At 46.9% G+C, this 26,038-nt stretch overlaps 2 protein-coding genes across 2 annotated transcripts in view; one reads left to right on the top strand and one right to left on the bottom strand.

Moving 5' to 3' along the window:
• Window positions 1-26,038, bottom strand: part of Syn3 (synapsin III) — a 430,935-nt gene that overhangs the window by 216,572 nt on the left and 188,325 nt on the right. The window lies entirely within an intron of this gene.
• Window positions 20,235-26,038, top strand: part of Timp3 (TIMP metallopeptidase inhibitor 3) — a 49,561-nt gene continuing 43,757 nt past the window's right edge. Inside the window, exon 1 of the mRNA XM_021204346.1 lies at window positions 20,235-20,790. Coding sequence (XP_021060005.1) covers window positions 20,670-20,790 — 121 coding nt within the window. The 5' untranslated portion in view covers window positions 20,235-20,669. The remainder of the gene's footprint in view (window positions 20,791-26,038) is intronic.

Below are 26,038 nucleotides of genomic sequence, written 5' to 3'. Positions count from 1 at the left end.
GAAGACGTGGAGGACAATGCACCCATGGCTGTATCCTGAGCTTATCTTGAGGATAAAGGGTGCTATGAGGGTTTGCCTGGAGTTGAAATGTGGTCCCTAAGGAAATATGCAAGCCCTAGCCCACTTAATTTATAAGTGTGACTCTGTAAACGGGTTCTTTGAAGTTGCTGTAAAGTTAGATTGAGGTCATACTGGATTAGGATGAGCCTGAGTTCAGTGATGGTCATCCTCAAAAGAGGAGCAACTTGGGACATATAAACAAAGAATGACAAGTGACCAAGAAGGCAGAGATTAGAAGCAAAGAATCACCATCTTCCAGTCAAGGAGTGCAGAAGGGTGTGGCACTGCCAGAAGCTGGAAGGATCATTCCTTGGAGATGAAGAGATTCAGCCTTTCCCACCTTGACTTTGATCTTCTGATCTCCAGAAGCATTCTACTGACTGACAGTCACCTAGTTTATGGCATTTTATTATAGCGGCCTAGGAAAAGGGTATACCCCATATTTCAATAAACCGTTAAAATAACTCATGGAGAGAACTGGGAAGACAGCGAGCATAGTGAAGTGGTGCCCTTGTAAACTTGAGGACCCGAGTTGAATGCCCAGAGTCCACATTAAACACCCAAACAATATGGGTGTGGTAGCAAATGCTTGTAATCCCAACACTGGGGAGGCAGAGACAGGTGGATGCTTGGGGCTCGCTGCTTATCCCCGCCCTCAGGGTTGGGGTCCAGGACAATGAGAGATCCTAACTCAATAAAAAGATGCAACATCTGAGGTTGTCCTCTGTCCTCTGCATGCACATCACACGCATGCACACACACACACGTGCAAACATGTGCATGTGCAATACACACTGATACAATTAATAAGCTATCACTTTCTACGTGCCCAAGTATTCACTCTGTATTCACAAATGGCCTGAGAAATAAGACACTGTTTTCGCCCTGTTTGACACACTAGCGCAGTGCAGCCAGAAAAGCGACTGGGCTTGCCTAATTCCACACAGCTGGTGTCTAATCCAGCTAGGCTGTGACTGAAGGGGACTGGTTCCAAGTCAATGCCCAGTGCCACCTTAGCACTAAAGTGGACACTGTTGAGCCACGCGGTCTTGAGTCACTGGTTACCACGCTCCCATGGCCTCCTCTGGCGTCCCATGAGGATTAGAAAGAAAGAAAACATGAAAAGTATTTAGCAGACTGCAAAGTGCACTCAAGGAGAAGCACAAGAATTCCAAGTGGGGCTGGATAGGCGGCCCGGTGATTCGGAGTGCTTACTACTCAGCCCGAGAAGCCAAGGTCAGTTCCTCATGTCCATACTAGGAGGCTCACAACAGTCTCCAGGAGCGTCCTACGTTTCTGCCCTCTGTATGTACATAACCACACTCATGAGTACACATGTGTGTGCTGCCCCCACACTTAAAAATAATAAAAATAAATCTTTTAAAAAATCACTCAAAGTAGAGGCCAGGCCTTCCAGGACATGGCAAACCTACCCTATCTACTGCTCTGAGATGGGTGGATGAATCTACCGACCCCCATTCCCTAGTACACACAGGAAAGTTTCTAATCCCTTACAGAGGTCACTACCCAGCACCATGTGCTGGTCCAGTGCTGACCATGGCATGGTCCCTAATTTCATGAGGTCAAGTCTTCAAGCTTGAATCCAGTCTCCCGGAAGCTCCTCTCGGCTACCTTTATAGCAGGTTTTGGGCTCAGAACCAATCTCACGTGAACCACAGAATATGTTCAGAGACAACGACTGAACATTCATATTCGGTTTACTGAGGAGGAGACAGTGAATTAGGTCTTATTTCCTGTTGTTGTGATAAAAAGCATGACAAAAAGCAAGTTAAGTTAAAGAAGAGAAGGGTTGGTTTGGGCTTACGGTTCCAGAGAGATAGCGTCCACAGTGGTGTGGAAGACCACATTACCCATCCACAAACAGGAAGAAGAGAGGGAGAATAGAGGAGGGGCGAGGCAATGCACCTTCAAAGCCCACCCTAGGGACATATTTTCTGCAACAAGGCTCCACCTGCTAAGGTTCCATGACCTCCCAACACAGTGCTGCTGACTGAGGATTGCGTGTTCAAATACATGAGCTTTTGGAGATATTTTTCATTTATAGCATTTACCGTCAGAAACAACTATTGACCCATCTAAGACCACGTGATCAGAGTATTCTGCCCAGCATGTCCTCTGTACCTAGCTGTGGTACATTTAGCCCAAGAAGCTGTCTTCTGAGGGTAATCTGATATTTGGGCATGATATACTTCATTTTTACGGCATGGAATCAACACAACCTTTATTTTTCTACTTATTTTCACGTAGGAATTTGTTGAAGGAGAGAAGTATTTTTTTTTTGGAAAAAAATTTGTCCCTAATATCTTGTGAGGGACCCAACCTTGGTGGGTTTAAAAGAATCCAAGATAGCAGCCTATCTATTTTATTTCATTTTATTATTATTAATTTTATCTATCTATCTATCTATCTACCTATCTATCTATTTATTTATTTATTTATTGGGTCAGGGTTTCACAGTGTAGCCCTGGAACTAGGGCTGGCTTCAAACTCAGAGATCCATATGCCTCTGTCTCCTGAGTGCTGGAATTAAAGGCGTGCACCACCATTGCCTGGCTAGCTTATCTCTTTTATAAATCCATGTATCCCATGTGCATTGAACCTCCATGTGACCAAGTATATTATATTCTCAGCATTAGATATATTTGGATATGGATTACCTCTGTTTCAAAGGAACCCACAGGCTGATGAGAATGGACACAAGAAAATCAATCATTGCAACATCCCTAAAACTCACAAATCAGCCTTCACAAGCATGACTTTTGCCATATTCGTCTCGTCCTTTATTATTTGTATTTCTCTAGTGTTTTCTCTCACATCAAAAACATTTCTTTTCCCTTTCTTTCTTATACAGAAGCTTGGGTTTATCTTAAACAATACTACCCATGAATTCATGGGCTAAACTTAACTATTTTCTATTACACAGTGTATTTAAAAGCTAACTACTGTTAGAGGAAGAAACACATGAGGTTGTCACCTCATCTCAGACGGCATCAGAGGTAGGTGGCTCACCTCGTGGGAGACAAAGTCATTGCCCAGGAGACCCACATATGCTATGATAGAGGTATGTAGCTCATTATAACAGGAAGCAAACCTTTATCTCATCAAATCCTGATTGGCTGAGACACAGCAGGATCATCAATCTGAGAAGCAGAATCTAGATGCAGGAAAAAGGTAAGTCTGCCTTCCACCCCCAAATCTCAGCAGTCCCCACTTCTCAGTGCTTCTACCACTGACCAGGACACAATTACTCTCATTTGCAAATTTCTAGACCAGGGGTTATGGGTCAAGAAGGTCTGTGATGTAAGGACAAGTCTTTCTTATTTTTAAACCTTGTCTGCATATGATTATGTGTATGCCCGTTCGTGTATGCATGTGTCAGGGTACACATGTGTGCATACCTGCATGTGGAGGCTGTTCAAAGGCTGTTCCCTTTCTTTGTGTCAGGGTGTCTCATAACCTGGAACTCTTCAAGTAGGCTGGGATGGCTGGCCAGCAAGTTCTGGGAATCCACCTGACTCCGTACCTCAGTGCTGAGGGCGCATGCTCGCACCACCATGCTGCTCTTCCCTTCACATGGATTCTAGGTTCTGAACTCAGCTCCTTGTGTTTGCACAGAAAATATTTTACTCACTGAGTAATCTCCCAGTCTGGGCTCCACATTTTTTTTTCAATCTTCTGCTTCCATAGATACACAAGGTTGAACGCTATTTCTCTGGAAGCCTGTCCTGGTATTTTCCTGGTGGGCTGTCATCTCTAGGGTTTGTGTTTAACAACATCCTAACTAGGAGACCACATCAGAAGGCAAGCAAAGTGTGACAATGGACTCTTGAAGAAAACTTAGTCTATCTCATGAAAGTCGAATGATACACAAAAACCTCAGGTCTTTCTCTACCTCCGACAAGAACATGCTAACCGTACCTCCCTTTAGTAAACAGAGCACAGCAGCATGTAGGGATACCGCTCATTCCTTGAGTCATCCATTCTCTAGGTATTTCTTGAGCATCGAGTACCTGGCAGGTTGTAGGAGGCCTCGGGGTTCCAGTGAGGACTCAGACACACACAGCTTCTGTGTCCATGTGGCTTACACAATGAGGCTGACATTAATCAAATGATTATCTGGTGCATGTAACGTGTGACATTGTGCTGAAGGCTTGAGGTGCAGTGTTGGTGTGGTGGTTTGAATAGGTTTGGCCCACGGAGAGGGACTATTAGAAGTGTGGCCTTGTGGGAGGAATTGTGTCACCGCGGGGGAGGGGGGGTGTAGGGGGAATGGACTTCGAGATCCTCCTCTTAGCTGCCTGGAAGACAGTCTCTCTTGGCTGCAGCTGGATCAAGATACAAAACTCTTAATTCCTTCTCCAGCACCATGTCTGCCCAGATGCTTCCTGCCTTGATGATAATGAACTAAACCTCTATGGCTGTAAGCCAGCCCCCAATTAAATGTTGTCCCTTATAAGAGTTGCTTTGGTCATGGTGTCTCTTCACAGCAATAAAACCCAAACAAAGACAGTTGGCTGGTAACAGCAGACTGTTTACTAGAACCCGGGGTGAGAGAATGTTGCCCTGGAGAAGGGCACTGGCCAAGCACTAGTGACTCAGACATGGACTTAACACATAGAATCGCCCCTGCTCATCCTTCTTCGTGTAGGCATGAAGTCAGCTGCTGCCTCATCTAAGCTTTGCCGCAACTCTCTGGTGGTGACAACCTTAGTTGTTCTTCACAGGGAAGGGCAACAACTTGCCTAAGACCACAGAGTTGGCTCTTGGCCCCGCTGGAACTCAAATCCTGGTCCATGTGATTCTAGATTCATGCTTTTCCTAAAGCCATTTATTACCTCCCCAGGAGACACATGAGTATCTGCCATAGCTTGGATGCTGAATGTCTCCCACAGGCCATAGGCCCAGTCTCCCAGAAGGGACCACTGGAAGGTGTTACATGTTAGCATTCCTTCTAGGCTCTGCCCGGCAGTTACAGCCAGGTATGTCTGACTCACTATAAAAGGGGCCGATTACCCCCTCCTCTCTTATCCTCTTATTCTCTAAGTCTATTGTCTCAACCCTTTTCTCCTTCTCTCCCCTTCCTTCTCCCTCTTCCCCTTCCCGCTCTACTCCTCCCCACCTCCTTTCCCAACTCTCCCTCCCATGCCCTAAATAAACTCCATTCTATACTGAACCCCGTCCTATGCTGGTATCTTAGGTGGAGGGAATGCCTCAGTATTGTCCCCCAGAGACACCCCCTCCCACTTCACCATATTGTGCCCCTACCAACATAATCCGGACTCTTCTTTCTTTTGATAAAACACAGCGCCGCAGCCTTTTAGAAGGTGAAGATTTATGGGGGGTGCTTAGTTCATTGGTGGGTGCCTTACAGAGGGTTATATGACCACAGTCTCCGCTTCTTTTTCTCTGGCTGCTGGCTTATGATTGCAGCTGCATCTGCTCTGTGTCCCCACGGTTGACATCACCAGTAACCCACAGCAATGGGGCTACCCAATCTTGGCCTGGAAACTTCTTCTTTATAAAGTTAGATGCCTTGGGTATTTTGTTATAGTACTAGAAAGCTGACCGTTGTGATAGGGACCTGAGACCCTCTTGTATCTGATCTTACCTCTATGCTGTTACCTGCAACTATTCTTTATCTATAACTATTTTACTCTTTCATTCCCTGGATGATACAGGCTGGCTAAATACCCATGCCCCATTCTTCAGTGGAATAACAGGGCAGAAACTGTGACAGAGGGAGTTGGGACAAAGAGCTTCTCTCAAACAAGCTAAGAAAACTGTGTTTCCCTTAGCCATTCCTCCCCAACTCCCAAGTAGGACACAGGAGAATGACATCCTGAGCTGAGCCTCCAAACCTTCTGGCCTTGAACTCTGTTTTCTTTTACCCACCTGCCAATTTACACATTAAGCAGCTATCTGCTCCCTGCTGTGGGATGCCATATCTAGTTTATGCCTCCCTGAGAGGCAATTTCTCCAGTCACCAGTAGCCCCGACAGAGAGCAGGGGAGAACATGTCATGGGAGCTTCAGAAGTCTGTGCCACTGAGTTACTAGGGCAGTCCATCAGACAACCCCCATGCTGGATAGAACAGCACTCAATCAGGCACGAATACCAAAACACCTCTGAAGAGTGCATTGTTGGCTTTCCTGATCTCCTCTTCCCATCTCTGCAGTCTCTGGTATTTTCCATCTAAGTGTTAGCAGAGAATTCTTGGCTACAAACTCCTTAAATTGGTGTCCCCATCTCCACCCTTGGAAGTCTTGCCACAGAGAGATTTGAAATGGGAGGGATCACACCTGGACCTCAAATAGTCACTGTTTTGTTACTGGCTATGGGCCTGGTGGTTATAGTGACGTTGCCTATTTGGAATCTTGGCTCCGTGTCCCAGCCGTGTGTCCTTGCGCAAGCCGAAACAACCTTGGACAAGGTACTGAGACTCCTGTACTTGGTTTCTTTAGTCTTAAAATGGAGGTGATAACATCGACCTCACCGTAAGGCTCTGATTACCCTGAGTAGGGGAGAGAGCAAAGAGTAAGTGTAGTGAAAGAGCTTAGTGGTACTTAGCACTGAGCACATGGAGATTCAGGTTGTTGCTGTTATGGTATGTCTATCTGTCTGTCTGTCTCTGTTCATTTTTTTCCCCATCACCTCATTTGCCTTCCTCCTTTCTCCTTCTCTTCTATTTTATTTGTTTGTTTGTTTGTTTGTTTGTTTTTTATAAGCAATTAGCCTTTGGACAATCCAATGGGGTTCTTGAAAAATCAATGATCTAACTCCTGATCATCCTCCATGACCTAGATCCATAGACTGAGGGAAGTCAGCTCCAGCTGGGAGGTTAAGACACAAAACCCAAGTCATCAAGCCCTGCAGGACCCTGTAGCTCACCATCTTCCCTACAGCTCTGTACCAGCAAGCACACGAGCTGGGGAAAATTTCCTGACTCTGTCATCTTTCCTTGTCCCCACCCCCACCCCCGCTGTGTTAGCATGGCACTTTACACAGGCTATTCTATAAATAAATAAATAAATATTCTATAAATAAATAATCCTTGCATGACTGATCAAGTAGTACATAAAAATCCAGATCTTGATGCTGGAATGATTGGCTCTCATTGAGCCTGCCTCCAATGAGTTGTGTGGCCATAGGCACATGCCCTAACCTCTCTGGGTTTTAGATTCCTCACCCACAAGTTAGGAAGGGGCGATGTGCTCATTTCACAGGGCTGGGTAGAGACAGGACATTATCAGTGTCTGGTCCATAGTATGCACTATCACATATCAGTTATTATTATCACTGTTGGTTGAACCAAGGCTATGGTATAATTGTTATTCAATGTTCTTCCTGCTTGTTCCTGATGGTTTCCCTTCTCTGGGGCCTGCGTGGGATTCCTAGGTAGAGAAGTGTCATGTTCTGTGTGGATCTACAGCAACAGACACTTGCCTCCCCTTTCTTGTCATTCCATTACAGAACAGTTGTCCTTGTCAGCAGTATAAATGAATGGGCTCCACACCTCACAGTGACACATTTCTCCTCTTCCACCATCTTAGACAGCTGGTTTTTCCTCATGAAAAATTGTTTCTGAAGGAAGAATTTTATGTCGTGAAGGGAAACAGACAGAACTTTAGGCCTTTTCGTGTTAACAGAAGAAAGCTGGCTTCCCTGTGTCTGGGTCTGGACTCTGAAGGACGGTTATGTTTTCTTTTCTCCATTCTCTGGGAAGTCATAGGAGTCTCCTAAAGTCAGAGGGACTGGACACTTCATCAGTTAGCAGGTCTGGGAATGAAAGATCCACAGAAAGAGGTGCCCTGTCTCAGCTCTCAACAGAGGCTCGCCCTAACCTGGAATACTTGTTATTCAGTTTTCCTCCTGTATTTGGGTCCCTTCAGATGACCACTAAGGTCTGGCTTGTCCTTCACTTAAGTTGCCTGGCTGTTTCTCCCAGGTGTGGATGATGTGGTATGGGGCCTGCACACAGGGAAAACCAGAGATAGCATCCTTTTGGCATCCTGGCAGAGAAGCAGAGGCAACTGGACTGAGATAAGCAGAACATACTTCTCTTATAAGCTGGACAGCTGCTTCTAGATCCCTGTGAACAAAATCCTGGGGCATGGGCCCAGAGCTCCCAAGGTTTCAGGAAAATCTGGGAGTCTGAAATTTTCTGAGCCTCTGTCAAAAAACAATGCTACGCTCAAACCAAATCAAGCCCCGAGGCTGTTAGTTTAATTCAAACAAACAAACAAATCATCTGGTCTAAAGAGCTAAAGAAGTCCACCACAGCAAGTACTTCCATCAACTCCCTGAACTCCATGGTGTCCAGAGCTTTTCTCATTCTAATTACTCCTTCTAGAGAGAGCGCCCTGGTAACCCCCATGACTCTTAGTGTTGGCATTCATGTTCTGTGTCATTCCCATTTCCTGAGTATGGCAGAGATTGTGGCATAAATAGAACATGGACAGAGAGACAAGATGTACCTGGTTACATGAACATGACTGCATCGACATCTCAGGAGACTTTCTTTCATGCCGTTGTTGAGGAAGGAACTTGTCACACAGTGAAGCTGCCTACACGGAGACTCATGTGGCAAGAAACCATGGAGGCAAGCCAGGCCACAACCAAGGAGAAACTGGATGTCTCGGGTACTTTTCTATTGCTGTGATCAAACATCACGACTGAGGGAATTTCAAAAAGAAAGCATTTGATTTGCCTTATGGCTTCACAGGGTTGAGTCCATGATAGCAAGTGAAGGAACAGCTGAGAGACCACATCTTGATTCACAACCACGAGGCAAACAGAGCACTGGGAATCACAGGTACCCGTTGAAGCCTCAAAGCCCACCCCTCAGTGACAAACTTTCTCCAAGAAGGCCACACCTCCTAATCCTTCCCAAATAGTTCCACCATCTGGGGACCAAATATTCAACATATATGAGCATATGGTGACCATTCTCATTCAAACCATCACACTGAGGGACTCAACATTGTCAACAATCACATGAGTAAAGAAACGGATCCTTCCTCCTTGGAGTCCCAGAGGAAACGGGGACCTTGGGTACCATCTTGGTTTTAGTCCTTGTAGAAGACCTGGTGAAGCCATGTTTGGACTTCTGAGAAATCAGGGGATAAAATACAATGTTATAAACCACAAAGTTACTGACACATTGTCACAGAGCAACACAGAACTAATCACAAGACTTGCCTCTTACCGACCATCTTTTAGAACTCTACAATATATAGGTTACCTGTGTGAGACCCAAGTCCTTCAGTAATAAAAGCAAATCATAGCACAGTGCCGGAGGTGTATCCTTAAAATAACAATAATGATTTCCCCCTTGGCATAAGAGAAGAAATGCATGCAGATGTTCTCTTCACATAAACATGGGTCTTGTAAAAACCCACAGCAAGTGTGAGCATTAAGTATATCATATATACTGATAATGCCTTGGATTTGGAATCGTCCTGCCTCAGCCTCAGGCGTAGCTGGTAATATAGACATGGGCCACTAGGCCTGGGATCATCTGACTATATTTTAAATCAAATATTGTATGGGTTCTTACTATAGGGTATGATATACAGGTAGTATCAGAAAAAAAAAAAAAAAAAAACAAAAGCTTGAGCATCCTTAGTACTCTTAGATGTCATCAATTATCATTAGACTTTCAGAAAGTGCGTGGCCCTTGGTGACCTCCCTTCCCTGGATAATACACATGGGGACCTGTCTATGGAAAGGAGAGAGAAGTTGATACAAATCATGACCACTTTCACTTCCTCCCCCTGTCTCCACAAGCCAAATGCCAGCACCTTTACCCTGCCAAGGGACAGGCATCACAGGATCGCCAGGCCCCCCACGAGTTGGCTTCAGCTCCAGGCCTCTGAGCCGCCTTCAAGTCGCTGTAAAAATGCAAAGTATTCCAGTGATTTTAATTACTAGGAGTTGCATAAGCCAGAAACCAGTTTATTCAAAGGAACAAGAGACCAAAAAAAAAAAAAATGTTTTTACCATGCCTCTAGGCTCTCCCCTCCTTCTCCTGCCACCAGCCTCCAATCACAGGCCTCAAAAACACCTCAGGTATGTGCAGTTCTGCTAGGGTGTGTTGATATGACATTAAATTCTTTTTTTTTTTTTTTTTTAAGTAAATACTTGAAGCAGAAGCAGTTCCAGGCACCTTCAAGCAGTTTGGAAAGTTACTGGCCATGCTTCTTTGGACAGGCTGAGAACTTCATTGGGCTGCATATAGCACATAGAGAGAGTGTATCTATAAAGCTGAGGCCAGTGGGCAAGGAGGGTCTCCTTGGATACCACGTCATGGGAGGCTTTCAGCTCTTGAACTATGAACAAGGCTTCACCATAAGATTCTTACGTAAGGAACCAACCCCAATCATAACATCCTAGCAATTCTCCAGTGTGGAAGAGGAAGGTTTACAGTGCTAGAACGTGGTTAGGGAATCCTCTGTTATCCAATCCGGATTCTCCAATATCCTCTCAAAAAATGTGCCCTCTAAACCTAAGCCCAGCTTGCTGAGAACATGCTGTGTGTCCTGCACTGGGAGAAGTGCTCAGAACTGAGAAACTCAGCTAGCCCAAGCCAATCACCACACTTAATAAAGATGGGCAGAGCATTATTGGTTGACTATGAAATGTCCTCCCAGGCTTGCATAGCTGGACATTTGGTCCTCAGCAGGGAGCACGGTTGGAGGAGGTTGTGGAACCTCTGAGACATGGGGCCTACCTGACAGAAGTGAATCACTGCAGGGAACCCAGCAAATGATATCTGATTGCAGTTTTGCTCCACACTCTCGGCTTCCCAGTCCTCCAAGATATAACAAGCCACACCACACGCTACATCACCGTAGGGAAAGTGCCTCTGGACAACAAGCCTCTGCCAGGGGGGACCCATATTCCATGAAATCCAGGGCTAAAACAAATCTTTCCTCACTTAAACCACTTCTGTCACATACGTGGTGAGGAGAAGAATAATTGGTACACCCACAGAGCAACAATCCAAGCAGACTGTGATAAGTTCCAAGTTGGATTGTCCTGAATGGATGGCATTCGGCTCAGGAGGGAGACAGTGCTTGATGACAACCCTGACTGTATAATAACGTTGACAGTGGCTGCTCATTGATGCCAAGTTGGTGCAAAGCATCCTACTGCATCCCTTCGATGTCTCAATTCATTTACTTGCGACAACTCTAAAGTAGGGATTAACGCTGTCCAATATTACAGACAAAGACACCGAGGCATGAGGAGGCAAAGTTATTTATCCAGGGTGTTGCAGTTGGGAAATAATAAGAGTGAACCTTTACAGGTTCACTTACCAAATACTTACCAAATGGTTCTCCTAGACAAGAAGCCCCGATTTGTTGGGTTGGCCAATTTCCATGGTGTAAATATTCTGACTAAGTTACACTGTGATGTCACACACTACAGAATGAGAATGATACACAATGTCAGAGCATTATGTAATGTCACCACCATGCAGACAAAAGTCAATGGGAATAACCTCTAGAATATCGAACTTGAGACAGTAAAAACACGCAGACATTTGACTCATGAGGATTCCTTTTTAACTTAAAGATGGTGGGGAAATTCCTGAGCTACTGACACTCAGTATAAACCTCACCTGATGTGCTGGACAAGGGCAGTGAGCACAAACTCCAGTAGGTCCCCTTCAGAGACACTTTGCAGCACGTCTGTGGCTCAGCTCAAAGGTTTAGCTGGTCAAGTATATTACACACTGTTGAGATCATGATATTTTAAACCAATGGTGAGTTTATTTGGATATATTCTCATTCTAAGTTGAGGAGTATATGTGATTAGGAAAGGATGAAGTTTGGTGTTAATTTGCATTGCTTTAAATAAAGTTAACTTAATTGTTGATTTTTGCAATTACAATTTTAATCATGATCATATTTTACAAGTGACTCAGAGAACTCTGGGAAAATATAGCAATGGATTCTGCTGAGCCAATGTCAGACAGCTCAGGTACACCCCAGGGACCCTAGGGCCCATTCTTCAGTATTCCAATAAACCAGAGGTGGCCAGATGAAAGGAGGAAAGACAATCATAGCAAGAAAGAGTCTGAAAGAAGACCTAGAAGATGATATGAAGGGAAGAAAAACAATATTTAGTGTCTGCAAGATATCTTCCTTAAGCCTCAGCTTCCTTGATTATAAGGCAGACATAAAGTGATAGGGAGATGCTTGTTGCTGTGCAAGCTTGAGGTACCTGAAGTCACAGCTCTACCAGGGATCTAAGAAAGGTGGTGTGGCAATGCCTGTAATCTCAGTGCTGGGGAAACAGAGATAGGCAGATCTCTCCTCTGCAGCTCACCGGCTGGTCAGCCTACTTGAATCAGGGAGCTCCAGGTTCAAGGAGAGCCACTGTCTCAAAAAAATAAGTTGAAGAGGGATAGAGGAAGGTAACTCTTGTTAACTTTGGATTGGCACACTGTGTGCAACACACATATTTTCTCTCATGCAAAATGTCTATTATTTAGGGTTGGAAGACTAAGGAAGACATAAAAGCACAAGCCCTTCGTAGAAGTTTATAACTAATATTTCCTCATGTCTACACATACTTTGTGAAGGGCCTCTTGGGCAAATTTTTTGTCATCAAGGATATCTGCAGACACTGCTCTTAAACACAAGGCCCACTGGTCAAGTTCGAAGATCTATCTAACAATCTATCTGTCTATCTATCTATCTACCTATCTACCTACCATCTGTCTGTCTATCTGTCTGTCTATCTATCTATCTATCTATCTATCTATCTATCTACCATCTGTCTGTCTATCTGTCTATCTGTCTGTCTGTCTATCAGGCAAGAACAGATTGTACTAGAAGCTTCAGTTTCATATGTTTTGTTCTATCAAACGTACCTGAAAACAATAGAAAAACCAATGAAATGCAATATTTCTGGGGACAAAAAATGTCTAGGGAAAGATGAAGGCATGACTAATCTTAAACAAAGAATTGAGAAGACCAAAGAGACCACAGTAGGTGTTGTGAGCTCAGCCATCATCACCATCCAGTGAGATGGGCTTTTGACAGTGGACACAGCTTCCATCAGAAAGAAAATTCAAAGGCTGCTGAGATGACTTACAGAGTAAATGTACTTGACACGAAGTCTGACAACCTGAGTTTGACTCCCAGAACTCGTGTGTTGGAAAGACAGGTTCAACTCCCACCACTCCCCTGACAGCCACACGGGCGCACAGGCATACGCATACAATCAATTTTAAAAACACTGTAGTTGAAAAAAAGAAAATTTCAAGGTGTTTTCCCTAGAAGTTCCTCCTGGGATGACCTCAATCCATGTTCTAATTTCACACCCACCAACTCAAAGTGTTCTGGTGAGGAGGTATAGGACTCTTCTATTATCGAAATATAATAAGGTATGCCATGAACATGCGTTGCCTGCCTACTCTTAATCATTTGTCTCACAGGAGCAAGGACAGTGGCACTGTGGCTGGCTGGCTTGCTGGCCCTTTTGAGTTGGTTGTACCCGTGACACTGCTCACCTCTGAGAATCTCTCTGAGAATCCAAGTTCAACGAGTTAGGCCCTAGAACCTCTCATGGTGGATTATCGATGGGGATATTGACACACACTGGACCTTTCCCCTCAATTCATTGCTTAGTCTCTTTCTTCTGTGTTTTGCTAAGTGTCTACTGTGTGCAGGTGCTCCACTGGGCATTTGAGAAGCACCCAGGTTTGCTTGGGTCTACAGAAGATTTAGACATTTAAACCACTAGGGGCGCAGAGCAGCATAAGAGGTGCCCAGAGGGACAGCGGAAAGGGAAACTGGAGTCAGAGCACATTCAAAAGCTGGTGGTCCTAGTTGATTCCTGGCAGATGGGAGTGGAAGAGGGAGGGCAGGGGGCATAAAATGGGGCAAGATGGGACTGAGGTAACAGAGGTTTAGGTGGCACTAAGGGCTGGTCTGCTGCTGGGTAACAGTCACGTGATGTTCTATATGACCGGTGTCACCTCCAGTTGCAGCCTGGGGTGCTCTTGGGAAGAAGCAGATCAGAGAGGATCTTGTACATCTCTGGCGTTTAAAACTTTGTTCAGAGAGCCACAGAATGTGAGTTGATCTGTGAGATGACGGTGGTCAGCAAGAGAAGAGCTGGACAGAAAAGGAGAAAAGGACTGGGGGCAGCAGGGCCAGTTATGGTGCTGCCGGCACTGTCTGGGGGAGATTCTCCAGGTTGGATTCAGGGCGGGAATAGTGAGAGTGGGAAAGACAGACTACTTGTAGAGATGTCCAGTTCAAGGCTCTCTAGGACATGGTGGCGGGTGATGTCATCGGAGGGAATGAGTAATGCTGGAAGCGACAGGAGGGAGAAGACAATGATTTCAGGGCAAGTGAAGTCTGCTTATGTCATGGGATTTGCAAGTAAGACTGTCACAGGAGGATGGACAGGGAAGGTCAGGAAGCCAGAGGGGACACTGTGGCCTTGTGCGTCTTATTTCAGTGCACATAGCACACTAGCCAGTCAAGGCCAGGAGAGAAGCAAGGTGATCATGCAAGGTGAGAGCAGAGGCTAAAGGGGAAAAAGCAAGGATCCAAGCCCAGAAACCTGAAGAGCTGGAGGTCTGCCACTGAGGCCAAAGGTACCTGTCAGGAGATAGAAAGTGACAGGCCAGAGGCAGAGGAACTTCCACAGCTAGGTATCAAGAAGGAGGCAACCTGCAGTGTCAAATGCCCTTTGGACAGTGCACCACAGGACAAGCCAGTTCCAGTTGTGTCGGGCTTCACCAAGGCAAGCTCACAGCACCTTTGCAGAAACATGATCTCCAGCCCAGTGTGGCCGGCAGGAGCCTGACCACAAGTCCACCCTCTTCTTTCCTTGAGCCCCAGCAGGGCTGGTTGGCCAAGACAACCCTGTGTGGAGCTGAGTCTGATACCTTCAGAAAAGCCACAGTGGGGGGGGGTAGTTCGGGGGGGGGGTTAAGTCCTCATTGTTAAAGGCAAAGTGCAGTAACCCCAGAGGCATAAGGAACATATTAAACTAGGCTTGTGGGGGTAAGTTTTGGTCCCTCCACTTCATATTATCCTTTGCAGAAATAATTGACTGCCTGAACATACAGCCATTAAAAGAAAACCAAGAATTGGAATATTTAACTCGACTTCCCATTTCCCACCACCCCAGAAAACACAGGACACAAAATGTCTCTACCACACACATGTGTTTTCTGGCTTAAAATTCCTGGGAATAGCTGTCTATGGAAAGAAATACGAAAACCCCAGCATTCACCTGAACACAGCCAGAGACCTTACAGAGGGGTCTTCACTTCCCTGGCAGGGCTGGGGGGTGGGGGAGCTGGGGCGAGAGACGCCCTATGATTTTACTGCCATGAAATTGGTTCCAGATGGAAGCCAGGAAAGGTGTTTACTCCCAGCTGGTACCAGGCACAGAGTGAACCTTAAGCTCCCACCTTCTTAGGCTCCTAAATGCCCCGTGTTGGGCAGCGACTCTGCTGAGGGTCTGGCTAGGGCTCCTGGTGATGGGTGGACCAGGCTGTCCGTTGCTTGGAAAAGGCTATTTTGAATATAATGACTTTCACATGTACTGTGGGTTTGGGGGAAAGCGCTGTGGTTAGGGTCTAGAGCGGGAAGGGAGGGAAGCCGAGGCACTTCCTTATGTGACAGTAGTCCTGACCTTGGCTTGTCAGTACCTTCTCCGGGTTGAACTTCCAGAGCCCCACTTGGAACAGTGGGACTCTGCCATCTTATGCTGTGTTCTCAGACCTCCATGTGGCCCCCAAATTAGTGATTCACAAATGTGTCTCTTCCCAAATGAGCCTCTCTCTCCCTTAGATTGACATGCAGCCAGTCCAGGGGCGGAGGAGCTCAGGCAGCTGCAGAGCCAGACGGAATGTTAACTGAGAACTTTGTGGCCGTCAGACGGGAAGGGTTCGTTTCACCCACTCAAGGCACCCGCACCCCGTTGTCTGGCGTGGATCTGTCCCTTTCTGGGCCTATGAGACCGGCAGGCTGAAGGCTCAGGGAATTGGTGTTTTCTGGCTTACGGCGCCCCCTAGCATTAGCTAGAGGGATAGGCTCGGTGAGTCCCTCTGGGGAGCTGCAAGCCCAACATTGAGCCTCAGGACTATTGTGGACATCTGGGTCCCTGCAGCCATTAATGAACTGAATCTTGCTGCCAATGCTCTATCCTCAATGGTCTTACACATCAGGAAGGGGAACAGGTAGATGAGCAACCATATCAGTCAGCTACACGCGAAAAAGAACCCAACTAGGTGCTGTGAGGAATCCGCCAGAAGAGGATGGAAAAGGGCCATGCTAAGGAGGTAACATCTAAATTGAGACTGGAACGTGTGCAAGAGTCCACTAAGTTTTGAACACAAAAGACACGGCTCTGGACACTTTAATGATTCCAATCCAAAAGAAAACAGAAAGATGGACTGGTAACACCAAGAGGCTCCTCCAGAAACAAGATTCCAAGTCTCTCCTGTGCCTTTATCATCACAGTCTACACTGACATCTTTTGCTTTAAGCCTGTGTCTAGGAAGACAGAGTAGGGTGGGAGGAAATGCTAAGAGTGGGGTGGATGGGCATGCTGGTTTGGTGCTAAACCTGCTCATACAGTGAGTTTTATTTTCCTTCACAGCCATTCACCTCAACTTTGAGAATTTCCCTTGGGATAGTAGACTTACTATCATCATCATCATCATCATCATCATCACCACCACTACTAACACCAAGGGACATCTTGCCGGGAATCATAAAGTCTAATCTTTTATCCAATAAACATGATGCACTAAGTGACTTGTCCACTGGGTTGGAAGTGTGACTGCTCAGCAGTCACATCTGTCACAGGTCTCAGGTCTGGATATGTCTCCTTTCCATCCTAGCCTGCTTTGCCTCTCCAGAAAGGAGGTATTCACACATGTATTGGTAAAACGTGCTTGGCATGTTTTCAAAAGGTATCATGCAATAAGGTAGAAAGCGAAACTCTGGCAGTAACCTCTGAGTTCCACAGAACTTACACAATGCTGGTCAGCTCAGAGGATCTGTTAGTGGAGACAAGAACTCTTAGGCAGGGCAGATAGCTCTCCACACACAGGCCAGCTACGGGACTTGGAAATACATTTACTATATGCCCTGGCCTGGAAGACTTAGCCCTGTGGGTGTGATGCAGATGGAAGCTAAGGAATCAGGGTTCACAACATGAACTTGGCTCTGCCTCTAGCTGAGTGTGGGACACTAGGTAAATTCTTTCTTCTGAACATTATTTTTCTCACATTGAATAGGAAGTTCAACAGTCTTGGGGCAACTTTGTATCTTCTTTAGATGCCTAAGTAAATACCCCCTACAGGTCTACCCTTGAATTTTGATACATAGGGAAGTGGGCATGTTCTTACCTTCCCTAGAAAAGTTCCAACAGAGGGACTAGGTGAGCCAGTTAGGTTTGAGGACAAGCCAGGTGTTGGTTGAAGCCTCTTCAGCTCGTCCAGTTTCATAAATTTGTCATTGTTCTCAGCCATCAGAAGAGAACGGCAACGCTGGTTTCCCCATTCTTACCCAAGCTCCAGCCCATTCAGTCTTGCTCACAAAACGGACGAGCAGAAGCAATCCTTACACATTATTAATCCAGTGGACAAGCTAATGTCCAGATTGATGGCTTCAAGGCATACTACATGAGGACTCAAGGGGCCCCGTCATCTTGTTCCTAGGGTCATGACTGAGCTGACCTTGCAGAGGTGAGCGGAGAAGAGCATCTCAACCTAGGCAGAAGAGAAGACCCCTGACCGGAATGCTCTATGTATTTCCTGAAGCCCTCAAATTCTGGGCGAGTCAACGCAGAAGAATCAAGGGAGACATGAATGCAAACCAGCACTTGCCAGGAAGGAAAATGATCAGAAGACACGCATACTTTGAAAAGGAAGTAGCCCCCAGAACAAGACACACTTCAGATGTCCTCTCTGAGGAATCTGCTCTGTGACACGTAGCAGAAAGTAGTTGCCTGGCGATTGTCTTGCATTCCAGAAAGGCTTTCTCTTGGAGGAAAAACAAAGGGTACTTTGGACAAAATGGTCTTGCAATAGCAAAGCAGAGAAGAGAAGCCGCTAGCCTGTAAAATGTTAAACCAAAGGGATTTGTCTATAAACCCTTCTCAAGTCTTCCACATGACTGGCACCCTGCAAGGTTCAGCGAATCTCTCAGATTCCACCTAGTATGTCCTCATTCAACCTAGCTCCTCAGAGTGGCCCCACAGTGCCCATGACTCGGGCCTCAAGTGACTGACTGCCGGCTACTATCTACACTCAAGTTTCTTGGGACTTTCCTAGGGCTAAAAAAGCAATGCTGCAAATAGCTGATAGGAGGCCTCCGCGTGTCAGGAAAGGAAACAATATAACCATATTCCGGGAGCTCGGGCTAGAAGAGTAGTGGGAAGGCCAGAGCACCCTGAAACAGAATTAAGGAGGGGGGGGCTTCAGAGCTGAGTGGGGGTAAGACAGAAAGAGGTGGGAGCTAGACTCTCTTCTGTATAGCTGCAACACTTGGGTTGGGGATTCTTGGAAGCATTTGGGAGGCTGAGGCATGGGCATTGAGAGTTCAAGGTCATCCTGGACTACTTAATGATACCCTGTCTCAAAACAACAACCGCATCAACACACAACAACCTCAACAAGGGCAGTGCAGTCAGAAATAATGTTACCAAGTTCCCCTCGGCTTCTGCCATTAAAGTCTCTTTTCTTGGGGAATAACCCAAGGGGTTCCCTTGGATTTTCCTCATTTGTTACAAGTTTACAGCACTCTGCAGCTTAAAACACAGGTCTCCTTCAAAACCAGATAAGGCATAAGGCGAGAGGGGGGGGGAGAGATTAATATAAAAGAGTACTGCCCATCAAAGGGATGCCAAGTCCGGGATGTACGTCCCTCTTGGTAAGAAGAGTCAGCTCGAGATTGTGGTGGGAGCATCCCCTTTCCGGGCCTGCATCTTCAGCTGGAAGGTACCCAGGCCACCTGTTCTCACTTTCCCCAACTAGAAGGAATATGTAAACACGAGATGGAGTATGGAATCCTGCTTTTAAAAACGGAGAGCATAGGCCAGGTACTTTGCTGCACATCTGTAACTCTAACAGTTTAGAAGCCTGACTCAGTAAGATCTTGAGTTCAAGGTCAGCCTGGGTTACATAGTAAGCCTGTGTCTCAAAAAGACAGAACAACAACAGCGTGAGTACACACACACACACACACACACACACCAATTAAGATGTTACTTAAAATGGGTTGGTAGTAACATTACCAATATTCCTCTGTTACAGTTAGTCATCTATGATCTTAGGTGGTTTTCTCTAAGATCTGGTTTTATTTCATGTACGGACTGCTTTAGCTCAAAAGTTCCTTGCTGAAGGAAGGATTGCTGTCTGCCACCAGGGAGACCAGCGGTCATACTCCCCTTTTCCCTATATTCTTTCCTTCAAAGAAGACCCAGGCCTTTGTGATTGATGTTCTTCTGGCATGATGTCACTTCTTTTACTGTCCCATAGAAAACAACACCCTCTTAGTCATTCTAACCTAGGGCTCCAACTATTCTAGTTTCCTCATCATACTAGCACAATCGCCCTGGTTGCAAGTGCTTGCTGGACGTCCAGAACAGTGTCTGTTGAATAATTCCACAGATCCATTTTCCCCCCCCCCCCCAGTGACAATTACCACAGCCATCCCACAAAGGCAGAGGGGTGTGTGTGTGTGAACGTGTGTGTGTGTGTGTGTGTGTGTGTGTGTGTGTGTGTTGGGGGTGGGGGGGTGAGGGAAGCCAATGCCATCTGTCCAGGGGGGTTCCTCTTACTCCCTGCTCTCTCTAGGAAAGATAAGGTGAAATTTTCTTTGAGGCTTCCTTTTTTACTTTTTCCAGGAGGTGTGATCAAGGACCTCAGGGCGCAGGCCACCTGGGACCCTTGGAAGGGATTGTGCTGGCAGGCTGGGTGGCTAGGAATGAATCCTTGTTTAGGTCCAAGGCTCATAGAGGGGCGGTGGGCGTAGGGCGAAGGGGCCATGGAACGCCGCTGCAGAGCACACCGGCCCAGGACGCGCCCAGCCCACCCACTCGCGTGCCCACAACTGCATTATTCCCTATAAGGATCTGAACGGTCCGGGCCGGCTCCGCCCTGTCGCCCCGCGCCCCCCGGCCCCGCCCCCTTTTTGGAGGCCCGATGAGGTAATGCGGCGCTGCCATTGGTCGGAGGGGGCGGACCCCGAGCTCCCGAGGGGCTGGGTCCCCTCGCGCCCCTATATCACTCTGCAGCCCTGGACTCTTGCTCACAGTGGGCAGCGGGCAGCCGCCAGCGCCAAGAAGCTTCTTCTCCCGCTTCTCCGCTTCCCGATCCTTCTCCCGGAGGCCACTCGTTGGCTCCGCGGACTCGTGTTCCAGCGACCCTTGGCCACTTAGTCGTGTCCCGCTTGGCTACTTGGAAGGCACTTCCCTGGAGCTCAGAGTTGCCCACAGTGCACGGTTAAACCCAGCGAGTGAGCTCGGACTGTAGCATCAGCGTTAGCGCTCGGCAACTTTGAAGAAAAGAGCGGCAGTCCCCGCAGCGGACCACAGCAGCTACCATGACTCCCTGGCTTGGGCTTGTCCTGCTCCTGAGCTGCTGGAGCCTTGGGCACTGGGGTGCGGAAGCGTGCACATGCTCTCCCAGCCATCCCCAGGATGCCTTCTGCAACTCCGACATCGGTAAGTGCTCCGGAAGACTCAGTTTCCCTGGGCGGGGACTCTGTGTGGGTAGATGCCCTGCAGAGGGAACCCAATCAGTGAGTGGCCTAGTGGTCTCTGGCGGGCGAGCGTGAACCAGGTCCCTGCTTGATGTCTAGAAAATGTCCCCATTGCCTTGAAGGGAAAAGAGCTGGAGAAGGAGGGTGAGAGAGGGTCTGAAAAGTTGGAACGCTAACTGAAGTTCTGGGACCTCGAGTATGCTTTACAAGTTGCGAGTTTGTGCCGGTGGAGTTGCAAGAGAGAAAACTCCTAGCGTTCAGAGATAGCTTATCTCCTGCGCCCTTGAACTTCATTCTTTTCCTTGAGAAACTCAGCCTAGCTGCAGGCTCTCCCAGCAAGTGCTAATGGAGCTTCTTGCCTGCCAAGTTTGGGTGGCTGGAAAGGGGGGGAGGGGGAGATGGAAAAAAAACGGGGAGGGGGGAAACTGTGGGATTGCCCTCCTCCCTGGGAGAACTGCATCTGAGTGTTGATAGCTGGCCTGAGGTGACTGTGGGGGATCACTTACCACATAGCTGTGAAAATTCACAGGAAGATATATTTTTTTTCTTCCCTGAATGTATGTGAGGAGGGAGAGAGAGTATCATCTGAGAAAGCAGATTTGTCACCAAAAGAGCAAAGCTGTCAAAGGTCTCATCTCTTGTGCTGATGGTCTCGAAGAGACTGTGCTGGCTAGAGAGACTTGATAAGAAGCAAAACCCACTATCCAGAGGAGTGTTGGGGACATTAGTGTTTGGAGGGCTCCAGGGGAAGTGGAAACTGGCTACTCTTTTTCTCCAGCTCCTTAAAGATCTCAGGTCCAATGTCCCTGTTGTGTGTTTGCTGGGCAGGGGTGGGACAAGAGGCTGCCCTTGGCCAGTTTCGAGTCGGTGAAGAATGGAGTGTGTGTGTTTTAAGTATGGTCATAAAGGAGATGGAAAATTTCCACTGGGTCTTGAGTGAGGGATTCTACTCTGCAAGTGTGTTGTGTTGGGGGGGGGGAGGGGTGGCGACCTGGCAGGAAAGAAAACCGAGGTTGGAGAGGCACTGCTGGTGGGTCAGGCCAGCCTAGGGAGAGATCTGGGAGGTGGTTTTGGTGGCCAGGTCAGTCCACTTGGCAGCCCAGGGTGTTTGTGTGACCCTGCAGTCACCCTTCTTGAAGGTTTCCTGGGACCCGAAGTCACCCAGCCCTTCTCTGTCCCTGGGGGAGAACCCCCTGGCTTTATAGAGTGCTTGCAAGCATCCTTTTTTGGATTGCTGGAGGGCTGGGAAAGTTTTCTCCCTTCTCCCCTGAGGGCCCCCACCCAGATTCCTCTTGGCCATTCCTCTCAGTAGCCAGTGACTGATTCTCGACTAGTTCGTGCTGTCTGGTTTTGTCAGCCTAGAGCCTGGTGCTGGCCTGTGAGCTAGCAGGTGGAGGAATCTCGGTGTGCACTCTATGGCTTCTTTTTGGCTTCACAGTGGGTCGGGGTGTGTTCAGTTTGGTTTGATAGTGTGAGCAGGGAGAGAGGGTTCTCATTTCTATCCTAGAGATCAGAGGTTTTAGCCTTGACCACAAGAGTGTATTCCCAGCGGGCGCTCCTGGAATCAGCGATTCCTTTCATAAGGGTCCCACTGTAGGTCGGACTGACAAAGTTTCTTGTAATTTCTATGGGTTTATTCGAGAAACAGCTTTTTTGTTTTTCCTTCCTCTTAATATGCTTCCTAGAACAAAGTCAAATTATGAAGAAATATGCCAAACCCAGAACACACACACACACACACAGAGAGAGAGAGAGGAGAGAGAGGAGAGAGAGAGAGAGAGAGAGAGAGAGAGAGAGAGAGAGAGAGAGAGAGAGAGAGATCCTTGCTCTGGCAGGAATCCAGACTCGCTAACCCTCAGTTTGGTGCACTGCACAAGAGATGAGATAATGCTTTTAAAAATGGGAGGTGTGGGTGTGGGCCTGTTGGCTTGTTGACCTGCTGCCGCCTGACAGCAGCAGACACCCTGTTGCCACCAGTAGATGGCTCCCAACTGTCCTCGGGAGAAACTGGAGCTCCGAAAGTGTGCACAAGCCCATCTGCCTCCTTCCTCTTCCAGAATCTCCAAGCACTCTCACCCTGGCCAGATGCCATGCTGCCAGGCAAGGGCACAGCATGCCTAGCTGGGCCCCTGGTAAACCCCCATCACCACACCAAAATGGCCTTCCCTCTCCCTGTCTCTTTATCCATGGGTGTCTCTTTTCTCTCTTTTTTCTCCAAAGCCCAGGGGACTGGCACAACCTTCTGGATGAGGAGGAGTTAAAAGGTGTTTCTATGGCAACTGCAGGCCCTGCACCCTATCGAAGTGTTTAGAAGAATAAACTCCACAGCGGCTTATCAGATACACTGTGGGGCAAAGAAAGAGACTTGGCAGCAGTCACCTCACCTGGGGCCTTCCCTCCAGTCCCTGCTCCTCCTTCAAAACCTTGACTGAAGAAGCAGCGGGGAGGGCACTGGGAATGAAGGAGGTAGCCTTGGCCAGGCCGATTTTGTTCTGGCAACCATAGTTCAGGAAAGGATGGGAAATGTTCAGAGCATTCTGGAAACTGGAGTGGGGTGGTGTGTGTGTGTGTGTGTGTGTGTGTGTGTGTGTGTGTGTATGTGTATGGTTTCAGCAGAGATGGGAGTAGTAGAGAAAATTCCCTTCTCTCTGTCTCCATTCACAAGGAGTAATTAGGCAGTGGCCTTGGTGGGAGTGGAGGGAGTGAAGAGGTGGCAGCCCTGGGCCTGGGAGGAGCAGCTGCCAGCCTTGGAGAATAGCCCTGATATCACTGAGTTGTTCTAAAAGGGACCACTGCCAGGGGTGTGTTCCTTCAACATCAGATCTGAAGTGGTTTTAGCAAAGAAGTCATTTGTAGACAAACGACAAACATCATCTATGCCCTCTCACCCCGTCCCCAGACAAACAGACACAAAGAAAATGAAATTGTGGGACTTTAGAGAATTGACAACCACCTAGTTTGGGGTGTGTGTGCGTGTACCTGCGAGTGTGCATGTCCACGTGTACCAATGCTAATAGTATCTCGAGAATCGTGGACAGAGGAAGACTGTTGTTCGGCAAGAGGAAAGAAGAGAAGGAAGCATTCAGACTTGCACGGGTGTGCAAGCATGTCAGAGATGCTATCTTAACTCCCCAGCAACCTTAAGTGGTATTGCACCCATTTCTCAGATGGAGAATACTGAGGCTGAATGAGATCATGCAAGGCCACCCAGCGGTGGCCAGGCATGCATTCAGTCTTCATGATGAGACTTTTCACTGACCTCTGACATCTTGCACTGACCTCTGACATCCTAAGGCAGGCACCTGCACCTGGAATCCAAATGAAAGGGACGGATGCTATTTTCATCTAGATTAGGAAAGCTTTCCTCCAACCTTTGAAGGCAGCTAAAGGGGCCAGCAGTTTTAATTAAGTATCCTGTTTACTGAGGAAGAATTGATTATAGTTTTATAACGGAACAACATTAAAAAAAAATAAGGAAATTCCCTATGTTCTTTGGCTGCTAAAACCAGAAAAGACTCAAAATTATTAGGTCAAAGTGAAACTAACTGCGTGTCACTAAGACCAGCGAACAGCAAGGCTGATAGAATCCAAACTTGAAGGATGATTGTAGGAGACAGGATTCCCAGAGGAGCCACCTGCCAGGGCTTAGTCGGAGGTGGATGAGTGGAGCATGAAGCAGGGAAGAAGTCAGCAGAAGTCCTCATGGGTGTAGAAGGTGCCCCTCTGACCGATCTGTCCCTTTCCCAGTCCCCTGACAGACAAGACTAGAACAGGGCTGGGAAGTGGCTGTGGCTTTGCTGGCACAGCAGGAGCCATTGAGCTCAGATGCTGACTGGCACATTCCAACAGGTTCATTAATGAAAAACAAAAACCATTCCAGTCCCCTTTGGCTTTTAACACTTTAGCCTGTGCTGTGCGGACACGAAGGCCCCTTCTAACCACTTTTGTCACATTCAGCTCTTGGGTGGTCTCTAGAGGCAATGTGGGATGGTGGAGGAGCCTTGGAAAGGGCACAGCTGGGCTCAGATCCTTCCCCCTCCTCAACCCCAGCATCCTGTTGACGTTTATTAGGTCCCTTCAGCCTTTACTCTCCTCATTGTGAAAGGACACAGTAATTTGTAGCCTTTCAGACATTTTTTATTTGTGCCTTTAAGCCTAAAGTTTTACAGTGATGTGTTATTTTATGTGCATGTATCATTTATCCATTTCTATCTATCTATCTATCTATCTATCTATCTATCTATCTATCTATCTATCTATCCATTTATTTCTATCTATCTATCCATTTATTTCTATCTATCTATCTATCCATTTCTATCTATCTATCTATCTATCTATCTATCTATCTATCTATCTATCTATCTATCTATCTATCCATCCATCCATCCACCCACCCATCCATCCACCCACCCACCCACCCATCCATTTATATATCTACCTCCCTATCTCTTCATCTACCCACCTCTATAAAAATCAAAGAAAGAGCAAGTCCCTTTGGATCACTGCTTCAATCAATGCTTCTTCTTTCTATCCTCCAAATGCATCCTTGCGTCATAACCTGAGGAACATTTCCAGAAGTTTTTCTTCATTAAAAAGTTGTAAAGTTAGAAGACCGTATACTGGAATGCCCTTGGTATCTTTTCTGTTCAATCATGTATACCAGCGAGCGATATACATACACATGTAGGTTACTGTAGTCTTGCTCTCCTTAGAATTCCATGGGATGATAATTTTTAAAAGCCCAATGCTGAGTTTTAAGATAGAATGATTACTGTGTGCTAGGCATCATTCCGAACAATTAATATGCATTAGTTCATTCAAGTCTCTCAACAGTCCTATTAGGCAGATGTACTATTATCATCTTCACTGGAAAAAAACTGAAACTCAGAAAAATTAAGTTGTGCAGAGCTATAACCGGTAAGTAGCAGAGACTAGTATTTAAACCCCTGTATCCCACCTCTCGGGTGTCTCCAACTAGACTATATAACATTTATACTGCTATATGTGGTGACATTGATATGACAATATTCCTTTAGATCTATCATCATTTTACTTAGATATCCCCTATTTATGGAGAGCTATGCTTCTAACAACTTCCACCCTCCTAAGAGTGTTGGAACAAATAGTCGCTATACTAGCTTCTGCTTCTGTGCATGGAGAAACCTGTACGGCAGGCATACATTTGCAAGTATTAGTGGGAAGGAAGGCCA

Source organism: Mus pahari, chromosome 9 (genome assembly GCF_900095145.1).
Source record: "Mus pahari chromosome 9, PAHARI_EIJ_v1.1, whole genome shotgun sequence".
NCBI lineage: Eukaryota > Metazoa > Chordata > Mammalia > Rodentia > Muridae > Mus > Mus pahari.
The sequence above is the reverse complement of the archived record's forward strand: the minus strand, read 5'-3'. Positions and strand labels throughout refer to the sequence as shown.